This window comes from Aulonocara stuartgranti, assembly GCF_965226115.1.
Source record: "Aulonocara stuartgranti genome assembly, chromosome: 12".
NCBI classification, from domain to species: Eukaryota; Metazoa; Chordata; class Actinopteri; order Cichliformes; family Cichlidae; genus Aulonocara; species Aulonocara stuartgranti.
Genome location: NC_138948.1, coordinates 10,699,151 through 10,714,684, shown reverse-complemented (window position 1 = coordinate 10,714,684; position 15,534 = coordinate 10,699,151). Strand labels below are relative to the sequence as shown.

At 37.9% G+C, this 15,534-nt stretch overlaps 1 protein-coding gene across 2 annotated transcripts in view; it reads left to right on the top strand.

Annotated features, from left to right (window-relative positions):
- The window catches only part of tmem8b (transmembrane protein 8B), a 35,024-nt gene extending 27,247 nt beyond the window's left edge, over positions 1 to 7,777 (top strand). For both annotated transcript variants that reach the window (XM_082554394.1, XM_082554395.1), the window contains exons 11-13: positions 231 to 377; positions 3,576 to 3,692; positions 6,537 to 7,777. In XM_082554394.1, coding sequence (XP_082410520.1) covers positions 231 to 377; positions 3,576 to 3,692; positions 6,537 to 6,872 — 600 coding nt within the window. In that variant the 3' untranslated portion in view covers positions 6,873 to 7,777. The remainder of the gene's footprint in view (positions 1 to 230; positions 378 to 3,575; positions 3,693 to 6,536) is intronic.
- The last annotated feature ends 7,757 nt before the right edge of the window (positions 7,778 to 15,534 follow it).

Genomic DNA, 15,534 nt, shown 5'->3' with positions numbered 1-15,534 from the left:
TGTGCATGCCACTGTGTTGCAATGAATCTGAGATGAGTTTGTAAAAGAATGGTCTGTATAGCTTCTTTGTCAGTAACCAGCAATAACCTGGGTATTGCTTATTTTATTCAGCTTATCATTCAGCTCAAGCTTTTTACAGAATCAATACTTTTGTGCTGTTGTGCCGTCTATTGTTCTGACACATCTGCGTGTTTTTGTAACCTTTGTGCCTTTCTCTTCTTTTCTCACAGTTCTACCATGCATGCGACCAGCCAGGTATTGTGGTGTTTTGCATCATGGAGTATGATGTTCTGCAGTTTTGTGACTTCCTCGGGTCACTCATGTCAGTGTGGGTCACCGTCATTGCAATGGCTAGGCTAAAATCCATCATCAAACAGGTATGTGTAATTCTGAGCGAAGCCTGTTTCTACTGATACTCAGACTGGATATTTGTTTTCTTTCTATAAAACTGAAAAGTCCTGTTGTAATAGAAACTTTTCCCTTTATAAAGATAAAGATAGTGATATCAACAGTTCTTCGATACATTGATCTCAACACAAATGAACTGAGAAAATGCATGTCATCATTAACAGTGCATATTTATAAACACACTAATTTTCTCCACTCTAGCTGCAAAGTAATAAGCGGCACTTCAGCCTGGACACATGAAGTGCAGCTTAGGTCATACCCTTTTATGTGGAGATTATGTTTCTAAATGGATAAACAGCCATTTAGAAAAACAACTCAGCCTGTGACATTTGCTACTTAATAAAATGTTAGTCGTAGGTAGATGTCAGTAGATTCAGACATCCGGAAACAGACGTTTTCAGACCCTGATGCCTTTGCACTCTCCCAGACCATGAACAAAGAGAGATTAGATTAGATTAGATTAAAGGACTGAGAGGCTGTAGCGCTATAAACGAGCACCTCATATGCCTCAATTTTCAGTCATAAATGAAAAGATCAATGTGTTAAAATCAGCATTGCATGGCACTAAATTCTCTGGTTGCTGACATATTGCGTGGGTAATGGTAAACACTAACAGGTGCACCTTCTCCATGGGTCACTCCCTGGCTGCATACCAAGATGGAGCAGTCTGAGGGAAAGTGTGTGCGTATGTGTAAATGTGTGTCCATGTCCATAAATGAGACAGAGAGAGGGGGGAGAGTGGAGAGAGGGTGTGAGGTAGGAGGAGGGTGGGGAGTGCATGAACATCTGCTGTCCTCTAGAGTTTTCATTTTTGCTTAGCGCTGCAGTACGCAGTCACTAATCAAATCGCACATGTCAGGACTGGCAAGTGGGACTTTGTGCGTTTGTGTACTTGAAAGAGACACTGAGTGTGTGTATGTGTGTGTTTGTTTGTATGTTACACTAGTACTAGAGGATAAAGGACCTAAGAGCATGGAATATTGTTTGTCTCGCTGTGTAGTATGCGACTTTTGGACCCGCAAAGCTCTTAATGTCTCACAAAAATGTTGGCTGAAAATCATTTTATGCTAGTTCACATAAAGATTGAGCACCAGGAGGCATGTTAGTCTCAACTTGGTGAAAGTTCTGGATCACAATTATGAAGATAATTACACTTCATCACATCTTTGTAATTTTGCCCCTTCCTTACTGAACAGTTCTGAAAACATTGTTCTCACCAATGTAATTGCACTGTAGGACATCAAACATGTTTGTTCAGTCAATCAGAAAAAAATAGCCACATGATTTTAATTACTAGTAGCTAAATAGGTATGCCTGAAATATCTGCTGCAAATAGAAGCGCTGTTTTCTGTTTCAGTGTTTGATGCTCCAAATTTTCTGTTTCCGTTTGCTTTTCATGATATGAAATTAAACCGATATTATTCCTAATATTTGTAAAGTGACTTCACAAATAATTTGAAAATTTGAAAATATACTATAGAATGAATGAGTATGTAACCTTGCTAATAATTTAGCAGTTATTAGCAGTAATCCACAGGAATCTTAGTACATCAAATGTCTGTACAACCTTGTAAAAATGTTTTATATAGGCATATGTTAATATATTACTGGTTCCAGCATTATTTAATTATGAAATTTTTATTTAAAAGATGATAAGTTGACCTTTACTTAGCTCCACTTCATCACATACTGTTTCCTTGGCCGTTATATGACACCTCAGTGTGGTACGGTCATTAGACATGCACCAATACTATATACATTAAATCTGACACACTATATATCTTATTAAGCATGAAAATATAAGTTGCAGATAAAAATAGATTGTTATTGTTTTTTTAGAATTCCTGCAGGCTCATTTGTCACTATGCATTCATGCCTGCATGCAATGCATGCTTGTTTCTGTGCCACTGTGTGATCCACCAGAGCAGCATGACTGATGACTGTTGCTGCAAAGAGTCCTCAGGCTGCACCATGCTGCTCCTTTCCTCCTTGGTGTGTGCCAATTAGTTCTATTCTCCTGCAGACAGGTCATCTCTTACCAGCTCAAAAATCCCCGATTCCTCCTCACATTGCCTACTAGACCCTAGGCATTCTGGATGGGCTCAAGTTCTCCCCGAGCATGTGTAGCACAGCTTATTGATTTTTTTCATTCTCACTTTATCTCTTTTATATCCTGTGGCTTTATGTCCAGTTGTGAGCTTGGCAATGAAATAAAATAAAATAACTGATTTTATATATCATGTGGCTCTATTGTTAGCATTTTGTTTTCACTGTTTTATTGGGGCTTTCAGCTGTTTCAAAAGAGGTCTAGTGTATTTTTCTATAAGCACTTTAAAATACCCATTTTGAGTTCACCTGAACTCTGCAGTTATTTTCCCTACGGGTACATTAAAGTGCTTGTATATTTACATAATGAGAGGCTTTTACCTTTTGGAGCACAGACTTGCATGCTGTGTGCTAAAGGTAGCTTGTTGTGGCAGTTAACAATGCAGTAAATAGCTGCCATTATTTTATATTTTCTTGTTTTGAATAGATAACATGAACAAATACTTCTATAGTGCCTCAAAACCATCTGTCAATACTGTCAAACTGTCTATGATTCTCAACCGCGAACCTGTTTGTTCTTTCATAACATGGACATCTTTAATAATAGCTCAATGTTACACGTAAACATGCAACAGCAGACTATTAACTGAAAACTAAAATTTGTAATATATTATTGTGGTGACTAGTAGAAAATAACAACATCCAAAGCCTTGTTGAACTTGTTGACAAAGCACAACAACATTTCTTTTAGTAAGGCACTTATTTCTGTGGAGCATCACAGCTATGATCTCCAATAGAACTTGATGGCAAAAAAACACGTGTGTTAAGAAAAGTATAACTCTGAAAGCCAAATAACAGGATGTCAGCTCAAAACAGAGAAAACGTGAAAGTATAGTCCACACATGAATCACCTGATGGTTTAGAGATTTGATGCAAAGCCATTTTTCCTATATGTATGGAAAAAAGATTACAGCTTTGCCACACTGACAATAGTCTTTACCTCTCCAAAGGTAGAGTTGTGCTATCGCCTGACCGCACAAATATGTTCTTGCTTGTACATGTAACAATGCTGACTGTGTTTATGGAGAGCAGTTATTGATCCATGGTTTTTTTTTTGTCAGGTTCTGTATCTGCTGGGGGCGATGTCTCTGTCCATGGCACTGCAGCTGGATCGTCATGGTCTGTGGAACCTGCTGGGACCCAGCCTGTTTGCTCTGGGCATCATGGCCGTGGCATGGGTAAGAGAAAAATGATCTCCTTATTTATAGGAACTGTAGAGAAACAGTCTAAAGCGATAAATAAGTAAAAATAAAAATATGATATGATATAAGGTAAGAACATATAAAGTAAAATAAAAATGTGGATATTACAAGTATCACACTAAAAATCTTTATCCAATATATAAATAACCTTTGAAAATTTATAGTGGGCTGGGTAAAAAAATTTTTCTTGTGCCAAAATGTATTTTATCACATTATATGTATGCTTATTAAAATTAAATTAAACCTGTATTAATCAGGTGTAAAAGCATTTCTGCTTGTATTTATAGGGTGTAAAATTATTGTGCAATAGGAGATATTTTATTTTATATTTATGCACAACATGAAACTGTTACTTTAATACATAATTTGTGTTTAACATTCACGCTGGTTCAGACATGCAAATAAAATGCGTCTCCACAGTCCCTCGAGTCCCTGATGATAGTAAGTATAAAAGGATTAAATCTGTCATGTAAGCTAACATAGGCTTGGAACATGTGCATGCATAAAAAACTGGTGGTTTTCTGACCAATGAAGCTATTTTACATTAGTATTGAAGGGGCTTTAAAAGTTTTGCAGCCTGTGGGTATTAGTCATGGGTTGTAGTTCCATTATAACTCAGCTTGTACTTTCACTGACTCTTCTTCGAGTCATAATGTGCTCCCTGAACTGAGAAGATAAAAAATAATAGTCTTTCAGGCAAGGTTCTTGTGGAAAAAAAAGCCTTTAACACCAAACCTCTGACATGAGTTTGAAAACAAGGTTTGTGGTTTCCTTGGAGAAAGCTTTGTGCTGAATAAAGTGTGGGAGTTGTAGCTCTGAGAGTTATCTATCTGCGAGCTGGAGGATCCTACAGAAATATTGGAAGACGAAGTACTGTTTAATTCCACCATGTAAACCCTGCAGCTTTAGCACAATAAGTAGGAAAGTGTATTTTTTACTATTGTCAAAAATATCTTCTTTCTAAATGCTTTAAAATAAATCACTGCAAATGTATGTAAAGCTACCGGCTTTCAATATTTGGCTGATTTTCTTTAGTCTTTGGCTGATTTGTAATTCAATTATAGATGGTTTGTTGACATATGTTATTTGACGAGTGGCAAATGATATACTGTGACAGTGTCTACGGACTGGAAGTATAAACAGAGACAGATAATCTCATCCTCCCTTGGCAAATGAAACAACAGACTGCATAGGAATAAATTCCTCGCAGCAACTTTTCCATAAAAGGCAGTTGAATCTCATGCTAATGTTGCAGTTTTTAAAGATAAACCCGGGATTCTGCTTTGATTACCTGACACTTAATAATTTATCAGCGGTTCAACAGCGTATGTCTGCATTTCAACATTCTCCGCTCCGTACTCCAACTCCGAGTCTGAGCACTGCACATTTTCTACAAGAGCCCTTTCATTTCAGCTTGTCATGTTTCTGCAAAGCTTGGCATTCTGAATGTTCTCAGACACAACCGAATTAGATCAGTCAAGCGGAGGGCACAGAGCGTCTGCTGCTGTGCAGGGGTGTCATTAGCAGCAAGAGGAAGGGGGGGAAGTTCAACTCTGTCAATGCCAAATATCCCTAATTCTTCAAACTAAATGAGGTCCCTGCCTCATACATAAAAACACAATCCTGGTCTAGAATTATTTGGCTTAACCACAAAAGTATGCAAGGATTTTGCATTCTTCATTGTTAAATGCATACAGAGCCGTTTCGTGCATGTAATTACTTTTGTCATTCACGACCAGCTTACGTTTCCCCTTATATTGTGTCAAATTCTTCATAATAACCTTTTGAGAAAGAAAAAAAATCATTCAAGCAATCAGTGTTTATGAAGCGATGAAAATAGAGACTGAATGAAATTAAATGTTCATTTCTCTTTGCGCTGTAATAGAGGCAATCATGGGACACTTACAGAAAGCATTAGCACATATTCTCAAAAATAGATTTCATATCCAGCTCCAGCAAAGAAACATAAAAAAGCAGATAAAGCATTGACAGGCACGTCACTAATCCATCAGCTGATCCAGATGATAGACTTTTTCTGCGGCGCTAGGCATGAATACAAAATTTCATACAATAAAACCACAAGAGATTCACAGAGAATACCATCCCTCTCCACCTGCAATAAAATAGAGATGTCTAGTGGTCCCTCGCTGAAATCCCACTGGTCTCAGTTCTTTAATGACTCTCCCTGTGTGATCTCCCACTTCAATATGCTCTTTCTACATAAAAAAGTTCATTAAATTAAATTAGTAAGACCGTTAAACACAAGGCCTTGGAGATCAATTCATGTGGAAAACAAACTATGATCTATGAAAATAAACTTCACTATATAAAACACTTTGTGGTTTGCTACGCGAGACTCTGCTGCCTTTGACACACATCATGCTGTTAACATGTGAGCATAAAAGAAACACACATGACAATGTGTTCAAACACGTGTTTACACACAGCCCTGGGAAGCGCACATTATAACTCTGCTTTCTAGTCTGTGGCGATGAGGTCAGATACACATGAATACAAAAATAGATTTTTTCAGGTTCTTAGTGGTTGTTGCTAGGGTTATATTGGTTGCAGGCACCACAGCACATATGGGAATAAATTAAGTCTTTTTCTTGGTCTGTAAATGGATCTCAGTAAAGGATTGGTGCTGTGTTTTTCTTTTCATGGAATTTCTTTTGGAAGCTGTCATTTCCTGTATGAAATTATGAGTGGGTATTAAACTGTTCCCATTGGAAAATGTTACTTTGTGAGCTTTCAGAAAAAAACAGGTATAAATAGTGATATTGATAATCTTTTTGTTTATGTGTCTGTGGACCTTGTCAGACTGTGCGCACCATCCGGCGTCGACGTTGCTACCCGCCCACCTGGAAGCGCTGGGTGTTCTTCCTTTTCCCGGGCACCATGATTGCCACATCTGCCGTGGCACTCTACGCCTTTGTGGAGACAGAGGAGAACTACTTCTACATACACAGCATCTGGCACATGCTGATTGCAGGGAGTGTGGGCTTTCTCCTGCCACCTCGAGCCAAGCCTGATGCCAAGGTGACCCCACTGAAGCGTAGGCGGGGCTGTGGCTATCAGCTGTGTGTGAATGAGCATGAGGAGCTTGGCCTGGTGGACCCAGGCATCATTTCCATCAATAGCATCTGCACCAGCTGATAAACTCCCCACTGTCAACCTTTTACCTTAGAGACACTTCATTGCCTTCTTTTACTTGGGAAATTCACACACGGGAAATTAAGCCACAGAACTTGAAAAAGCAATGTAAATACTTTAATGCCGATGTGACACTATGTATTTCTTTTTTTCTGTTGTTATTGTCATGGTAATTACTATCAATACAAATGTAATTATTATTATTATTATCTATAGTTAAAGTTCTGATGAATTGTGGGTGTACAGTGACACACTGTTGTTTGTGAATATGTATTTAAAGTCTAAGCTGAAACACTGCTGCTACCTGACAGTGACTGTAAAACTGCTTCTGTTAGTTATTTATTGGTGGTCTTGTACAGTAAACAGGCCAATTATACTATTGTAGGGGTACAGATAAGGGGAGGGATATGGACGGACATTTAACAAGGGCACGGCTTTTCTGAAATTCTTTTGGAATATATATCTTTTGCACTGAGACACAAAAAATGTTATTCTGTAAATTTTTATAAGGATATAAATTACAGTGGGCATCACAAATGTAAAACCTAGCTGTCATGTGGAATGTTAGACTGTCTTTTGCAATGTACTGCTTTTACACGAATGTGCTGATTGTTCTTGAAAAAGAACAGTTCCAAAGTCCAGTTTCCTGTGCTTAGAGAAGAGGGGAGGCAGGATTACTTCAGAGACCTCAAACCAAGACCTCACCTCCCTGCTCTTTTCTGACAGGACCTGTGTGACACCACATTCATGAACAATAAATGTTTTCTTTCTTTGCCTCAGTATTGCTTTGCTTCCTTCGAAGCTTTTAAACGTAGTGCAACTGGCAAAGCCTCCCACAAAGACATCGTAGTGCAATTCCTGGCCCTAATGGATGGCAGTGGTTTTCAGACAGTGAGATGAGATGTTGTCAAAAGCATCCTCCCAGGAATAGAGCTAAAGATAAATAATTCTCCTACAGAGCGGGAGCATGAATGCCGCTTCAGTCCATACTGTTTATATGTAGACTCTCTTCTTATATAAAGAAAAGAAAAGCTGTGAAAGTTTTATTACTGTTTGCTGTATTCCTTTTAGGCATGATCCATCAGTCGTTCTTCAATATTTATCGTTCTGGGTGGTTTCAGGTTTTTGTTCTTTTTATTTCAGAATAGATTAAATAATGTATTGTTTTGGCAGGTGTACAAGTGAAAATTGTACCTGGGCTTGATAGCCCTCCAATAAGATATGATCACAGTGCTCAGAGTGAGAGACATTTTGAAAGTACGCTCATTTAATCCTTTGACTGATACAGAATCCCTGTAGCTGTTAGCTACAGCAAAAAAGACAGAAAACCTGGAATAACAGTTTTACATCATATTAAATAACCAAATATAAGAGTTCTTTGAGTCTTAGCTTGATAACCTACAGTATCAGATGTTTTTTACATGTAAATGCAGTCAGCTGAGAGTTTAAAAGCAAAGCAGTTATATAGTATATTAGGTTATTCTCACTGCTGTTGCCCTCATACATAATATCTATTTACCATTATACACTTTCATGTCTTTGGACCTTAGACTTTATATAAAGATAAATATAGCCTCTGGGGAGGCAGAGAGCTAGCTGTATAAAAACACAAGTCCAATTGTAAAGAAGTCTATAAGAAAATGATCCTAGTTTTCACTTGATTTGTGGCCTCAGTAAACACTTTTCCTGATGAGTTTATAATCACCATTGCCAGTTTCAAGGCTTCATCAGTGCCTGATCCTCATTTTGTACATTATGATCCTCATTTAGAATAAAATATATGATAAAGAAGGGAATGCTTTAGAGTGAAGGCTATCTCATGATTATGAGCCTGTTACTCAGTCAGAAGACATTGTGAGACCATGCAGTTATCAGTTCAGTTTCTCCACTGATTGCATTTTCCTTATGTGATGTTTCCCTTATGTGATGTTCACATTTTGATACCTGGCCAACTTTAGCATTTTGGGTCTTTTTTATTCAATTTAGTCATAACAGTCTGTAAAAATACTTAACATATGTTTACTTTGTCCCAATTCCAAACAATTCATCTCAGTCTGTAGTTCAGCTCCCATTAAATAAATAGCCTGTTGGTGCCAGCATATAAACCACACAAGGGACAGAGTTTTGCTCTGTGTGTTGCATACTTAGTTCATGCACTTTATCTATCTTTCTGTCTATCTTGGACCCACACACCTCTTACATGCTTCTGTTGCTCCTTGATAAGGAGGAGAATTTATATCAAGGAACATCTCACAGTCAGGATGATTTTCTAGATGCCATCTAGGATATAAAGTTAAAGATTTCACGTCACACCATTTGCGCTGGCCCTGGTTGCATCGTGGTGGCAGTCATGCGGGATGGCTTATTTCTTGGGCATGAGGACCATTCGCTCTCACCATTTTTGACATCCATTTCCCCCCCTTGATGGCTGCTGATGGGACTGTTTGGGAGCAAAATGATGGTCAGTCTCATCGGTGTTTTCAAACTCACTGTTATACTCCGAATTAATGATCCTGCTGTAGCTCACTTGATTGAGTAGGTGAGCCATATATTGAACATTAGAGTCCTTACCACAGGACGAGTTTGAGTTTGCCCCAGACTGTTTCCTGTATTTTAAACCCCTCCTCTCCCAACCCTGCTGTCCAATAAAGAAGGGTTGGGATCCAACAAAGGCAAAAGGACTCTGTACTGAAAAATCTTCTTCCAGACTTTCTCTTTTGTCTGAAATCACAAAGTTCTCTTAGAGAATATTTTCACCATTTTGATTGAAAAGCAGGCACAGGCACAGCTACTTGTTGTTTCCTGTCCCTGATTTACAGTTGTGACAGAATGTGAAACAATACAGAGTAGTTCTCACAAAACAGAGTGTAAAATGTGCAGGAATGCAGGAGCAGAGAGTTGGAGGGTTGGAACACAGACACACAAGAAAAACACACGTTGTATATGTGCTTATATTATAATTTATATGTCCTTTTCCATAAATGCGACAAGGTGTCTGAGGTTGAAATGATATCAAATCACATAATGTTTCTTTTGGTAAGCATTGGAAACAGGTCCAACACCTGAACACCAAACAAGATTAAGACTGTTACTGGGCATCTAAAACATTTATCATCAGTCAACAGAGTCACACGTTAGATTTTTGGAAACTAAGCTAGTACTAGCATTAGCTCCTCGGTACTATCTCGTGATCCAAATATGGTTATGTTGAATTTTTAGAAAACAAACAAACAAATGCCAACAGCCAAAATGTCAAAGAAAAGGTTTCAAAAGAATCTCTGAAGTCTATTAGATGATGTCACTGTGGAAATGTCCATCTTTTATGTACAGTACATGTGCCCGGCATGCAAAATGTATGAGATGAATTCTATAAGCATGCCTGTCTCTGTTGTTTAACTCCACCTACAGTATGTGTGAACGGAGGATTACCAGAGCTTACCAAAGGAGACTTTCATAGCAACTGGAAACTAATATTTCTAAAGAAAACCTGCCACCTGATGTTTTCTTTTTGGTTATTTTTTAAGGCTACTTCCTACACATGACCTCTTCTATTGTTTTAAAATGTTAACTCGCCTTATTAACAACACTTATAATTGAATAACAACTCTTTTTTTAAATTCTACCTTTAAAAGCAAAGTCTTTATTTACAGCTGAAGATAGAAGATTCTACTAAAGCCTCAAACTACTGCAGCTAATTATTTCTCAAGTGTTTGTGTGTGTGTGTGTGTGTGTGTGTGTGTGTGTGTGTGTGTTTGTGTATGTTTTTATGTTCCAGCTAAATAACAAGACTAGCATATAGTGCAAGGAAATCAGCAAACATGGCAATTTGTCCCCCGGGAAGGTCCATGCAGAATTTCATGGCATACAGTTACATTATTCTCTCACAAACTGAGGCACGATTGTGCCCATTAACAGAGTTGTGTCAGGATATGTCCAAATAAGACCTCCAAAAAATCATAAAAACACATGTTTGTGTGTTTGTGTCTGAGAGAGACTATTGAGCTTTAAAATATAACAGAATGAGGTCTCTGAAGGCTATATAAAGTCCTTACATTGAATTTTCTTCTCTTTGTTTGAAGGGAAAGGCGCAGGAGCCCGATGTCTACACTGTGTTGCTATGGTGCTATTAAATAAGAAACAGTATCAAAATGACTCATACAGTTATTTATGCTTAAAATGTTTGTTGAATCATATTTATATTCATATTCTTTATATAGAATTTCATTAGGGATTTTTAAATGCACAAAGGTACAGCCCACATATTCCACACAACCTAGACAACCTATAGCCTTTGCTGCACTCGACATCTCATCAAAACATCAAAGCATCCTTTTTTTTCTTTTTCTGTATTATTATTATTTTAAGAATTTAAGAGGCACTATTCTTAAAAAATCTTGTTGGTACTGAACAGGAAAATAAAGTGCCTTTAAAATTCAAAATGAAAGAATGGTTAAGTTAACACAAAACTTTGTGAAGCTGTGTATATTTCAGGGCATTTTCTCAGTCACTCCCTTGCCACATCAATGAAAAGCCAAGAAATGGAAATTCATGTAATAAGAGACTCAATATTCCAAGTGCAGAGTGCACCCCTTGGCGGGAATAAAAAGCCTCAGACTGTACTTAATGAGACAAATTAGACCAAAATGACAAGGTCTTAGATATTGAAATTTCAAACACTGGATATTCTTTTACTTCCATCACACATGAAATCAAAGCTGCAAGAGGCATCTTTGTATTCATAGATTCTTGGCTAACATAACAGGGTTTTTATTACTTTAAAACATCTCCATAACCTACAGTGGGAGAGCTATTTAGTCTTCACTTATTTACATGGCTGTTCCAAGGTTAGTTTCTGCAGTTTGAGGATGCAAAGACAAAGTACTAGGAAATTTGACGAAAAAAATAAGATCTAGCGATCATGCCAAATATCTCTGCTTGCTATTTGGCTAACAGAGTCATGTTTTCAAAATGATCCATTCATTTTCTTAGCTGCTTTCTGATTCAAGGTCATGAGAGGATGGAGCCTGTCCCAGCTGTCACGGTGGAGAGGCAGGGTACACCTTGGACAGGTCTCCAGTGTACTGCGGGGCGAACGCAGAGAAGAAGACAATCTTTCATGCTCATGTTCAGTCCTACGGCCAATTTAGATTCCCCAATTAACTTGATAAGTATGTTTTTGGACTACACAGTTTTTGGAGTATATCCAGAGAGAATCTCATACAAATGATTCCAAGCAAAAATTAAATGAATAAAGTGCACATGCAGCAATCTTATGATTTGGACTGACTGAAAAATGATTGCCTGCTGTGTTATTTCATATTTTCCAAAGCAATGCAACCTAAACCCAAAGGTGCCAGTTATCTCACTTTTCCCCCAAATATACATAAACGTTTTAAAAATATGGAGTTCACAGGGTGTTTTAATTGGTAGATGATGGTGGCACAAACTGATTTTTTAACATATACCCTACGAAGCATCAGCATGTCTATAGGCTCTCCATCAGGTTCAGTTTGAACTGATTAATGTAATGACTTTTGTTATGATTCTATTGGATTTTCATTTGTAAGAAATCGACAATAGTTTCACTATAATGAGCACTTTTCCAGCTATAAATTATAACAGATGCACAAATCGTATGGAGAGCATAAATTTAAATAATGTGTTAAAACATTAAAAATAAAAATGAATCATGCAAGCGGCACAGCAGTGCAGAAGATGTGAACATAAAAACATTACACAGAGCTAATAACATGAGTCAATAACACGAAGAATATGCATATTTGAAGGAACGAAGAAAAACTCCTCGGTGCCGTACAGGGAACACTGCTGAAACGATTAAACTTATTCAAAGCACATTTTTATGTGTTTTGAATGCCCCAGCAATAACAAGAGTTTAGCCTTCAACTTTACTCATGTTAGAAATTTTGACCTCGGTGTCAACAGAGCTGCACATCGTGAGCATCCCAAAGTAGGAACAGAAAGGCAGTCTGAGCACAGTTTATATACAAGGTCAACACAAAGATGCATAATGCGGTCGAAGCAGTTGAAATGCCCGAGGGCTCGTGACTAAGTAGCTTTTCGTTCGGAAGGGTTTAAATTTGAAAAAAGTCAAAAGAGCGAGTTAACCCACAACGTCATGTTGGTCAGTCTCCAGTGGTTAAGATGTCCATTGGGTAGGGGTCATTAGGTCCAGTGTCTGTTCTGCATGACTGCATAGCAACCAGGAAATGAGCCCATTTTACAGAACCAGATGCACTCTGGGGTGCAAATGCTAGCTCGTAATGATGTTAGTTTATTAATAAAGAATGTATTACATTTTGAACAGACAAATTCAATCACAGTGAAAATACACAAAGAAAATGTTATTCTTTCTCATTTTTATTCTTATTTCTATGTTTCACTGACCTTTTCATTGAGGTCAAAGCTAGTGTTCCTGTGTAACCATTGGGGGGGAAACATTGACTTTTCCAGCATCCTCATCACTGTATCACTCACTTAAATTGAGCTTGAAACAGTAATGAGCTTCATTTTCCTCATGAGCCACACATTCTGCATAAAGTTGTGATTTAAATATAAATGAGAGATTAGTGTATGTCCATGAGGGAGATTAAAAGTTAGGAAAGAGAGCAGAACTAGTGATTAATTTGTTACAGCTACTGTGACTCTATCAGTTGGAGGAGGAAGAGAGCCTCTTCTTTCACTGCAGGAGCAAACAGTACGGAGACTGCAGGGAAAGTTGAGAGTCTTGAGTTTTATCTCAGCTACTGACCTCGGGGCAGCAGGTTAAATACTGAACTGGGGAACAAGTCCACAGTATTAGGTGGAGGGAAAAGAAGTCAACAGAGTTTCAGACCTCTTAAAGGAACACTGTTTGACACTATTTTGTCCAGTCCCTATTGGCAGCCCATTTTACCGCTACTGCCTACTGGCCACCTGTGTGCAGGCAATCAACACCCATGCCAAGTCCCAAAGTGTTTGTTTCTGCTGTATTAAATATTACATGTTGTTATTCACATACACTCACCACAATAGGAAAGAAAGCTGATTTAAGTTATATTAAACGTGGTATGGTTCTTGGTGCGAAATGCACTGGTTTGAGTATTTCAGAAACCATAGTTAATGTCAATGCTCTGAGAAAAAAAATGCCTTGTTGGTGCCAGATGTCAGAGGAGAACGGCCAGATTACTTCAGTCTGTCAGAACTCAAATAATGCCTGCATCCATGCAGAAGAGAATCTCTGAAGATGCAATGCATCAAACCATAAAGCAGATGAGCTACAGCAGCAGAACCACACCAGATGCCACTCCTTTCAGCTAAGAATAGCAAAGTAAGGCTACCGTTTGCACAGGCTTACCAAAACTTGACAAAAGAAGACTGAAAAAATGTTGCTTGGTCTGATGACAACTTCCAGGTGGTAGGGTGAGAACTGTAAACAACATGAGTCTTCTGTTGGCTGCTTCCACCAGGAAAACACAGCACATCACAAAGCTCAGATCATCTCAAACTGGTTTCCTGAACATGACAGTGAGTTCATTGTCCTCAAATGGTCTCCACGGTCACCAGATCTCAATCCAATTGAGCACCTTTGGGATGTGGGACAACAGGAGATTTGCATTGTGGATGTGCAGCAATTGTGTGATGCTATTGTGTCGATACAGACAAAAATCACTGAATGTTTGTAGGAGTTTGTTGAAACTATTCAGCACTGTAGACTAAATGGAGCTAGCAAGGTTTACCAAGGTGTACCTCGGTAACACTGGGTAGTGTCCAGTGAGTGTAGCTATATATTATTCAGTCTACAGCTTTTCCAAATTTTATGGTAGGTTGTATTACTTCCAAGCAAATGTCCATTAATTCAGTGGGGAATAACAGGAGACTCAACACATCAGATTTTTATTCTCTTGTTAGAAATCTGAATTTATTTTTGTTTTTATACAATGTAGTTATCGTGATATTACAATACCGCATGCACATACAAGTACTGCCATCTGTAATCTACAACAACTGTTTTATTACTGATATCATGCATTATAAAATATATGATTTTTGATGAGTATGATATTGTCAGTGGTTTGGTTGCCAGCCATTATTGTCATTTGCTACTGTAAATAGTTTATTACTTTATTGTAGCTTAATGTCCTCGACCATGCAGCTTGAATTCATTTCTTGTCTTGATTGAGTGTTATCAGCTTTGTAGCAGTTCCCCTGTCATGGTTATTCCCCTGCTGCTCATGGTTATAAGAGACTGCTGTATTCAACATTTTAATAAACAGCCTAAACAATGCTGGCTGGGTGTGATTGATCACTATAGGAGTCACAGTCACGGTGGCCAACTGCTAGCTAAACCATAGAACTGAAAACCACATCACACATTCAAAATAATAGTGAAGCCTGAGGAAATTATCACAATGTTACTAAATTAATAGACTAAACTTAATCCTTTAGATTCCCATGTTTCCTTGTGCTTACTCCGAAAATACTGAATTACAGTGTAACAGTTTTTCACAACATTCTCACACAGCTTTGTTCGGTCAATGCTACATCTTGAGCTACTAGTGCATTTTTTGAAACTGTTAGATTTGTATTGTTGATTGTCATTTATGCTTAGAAATATTTACTTATATATGCTTAGAGTTTTGTAATTAGTTGTAGATTGGTAGAGGTT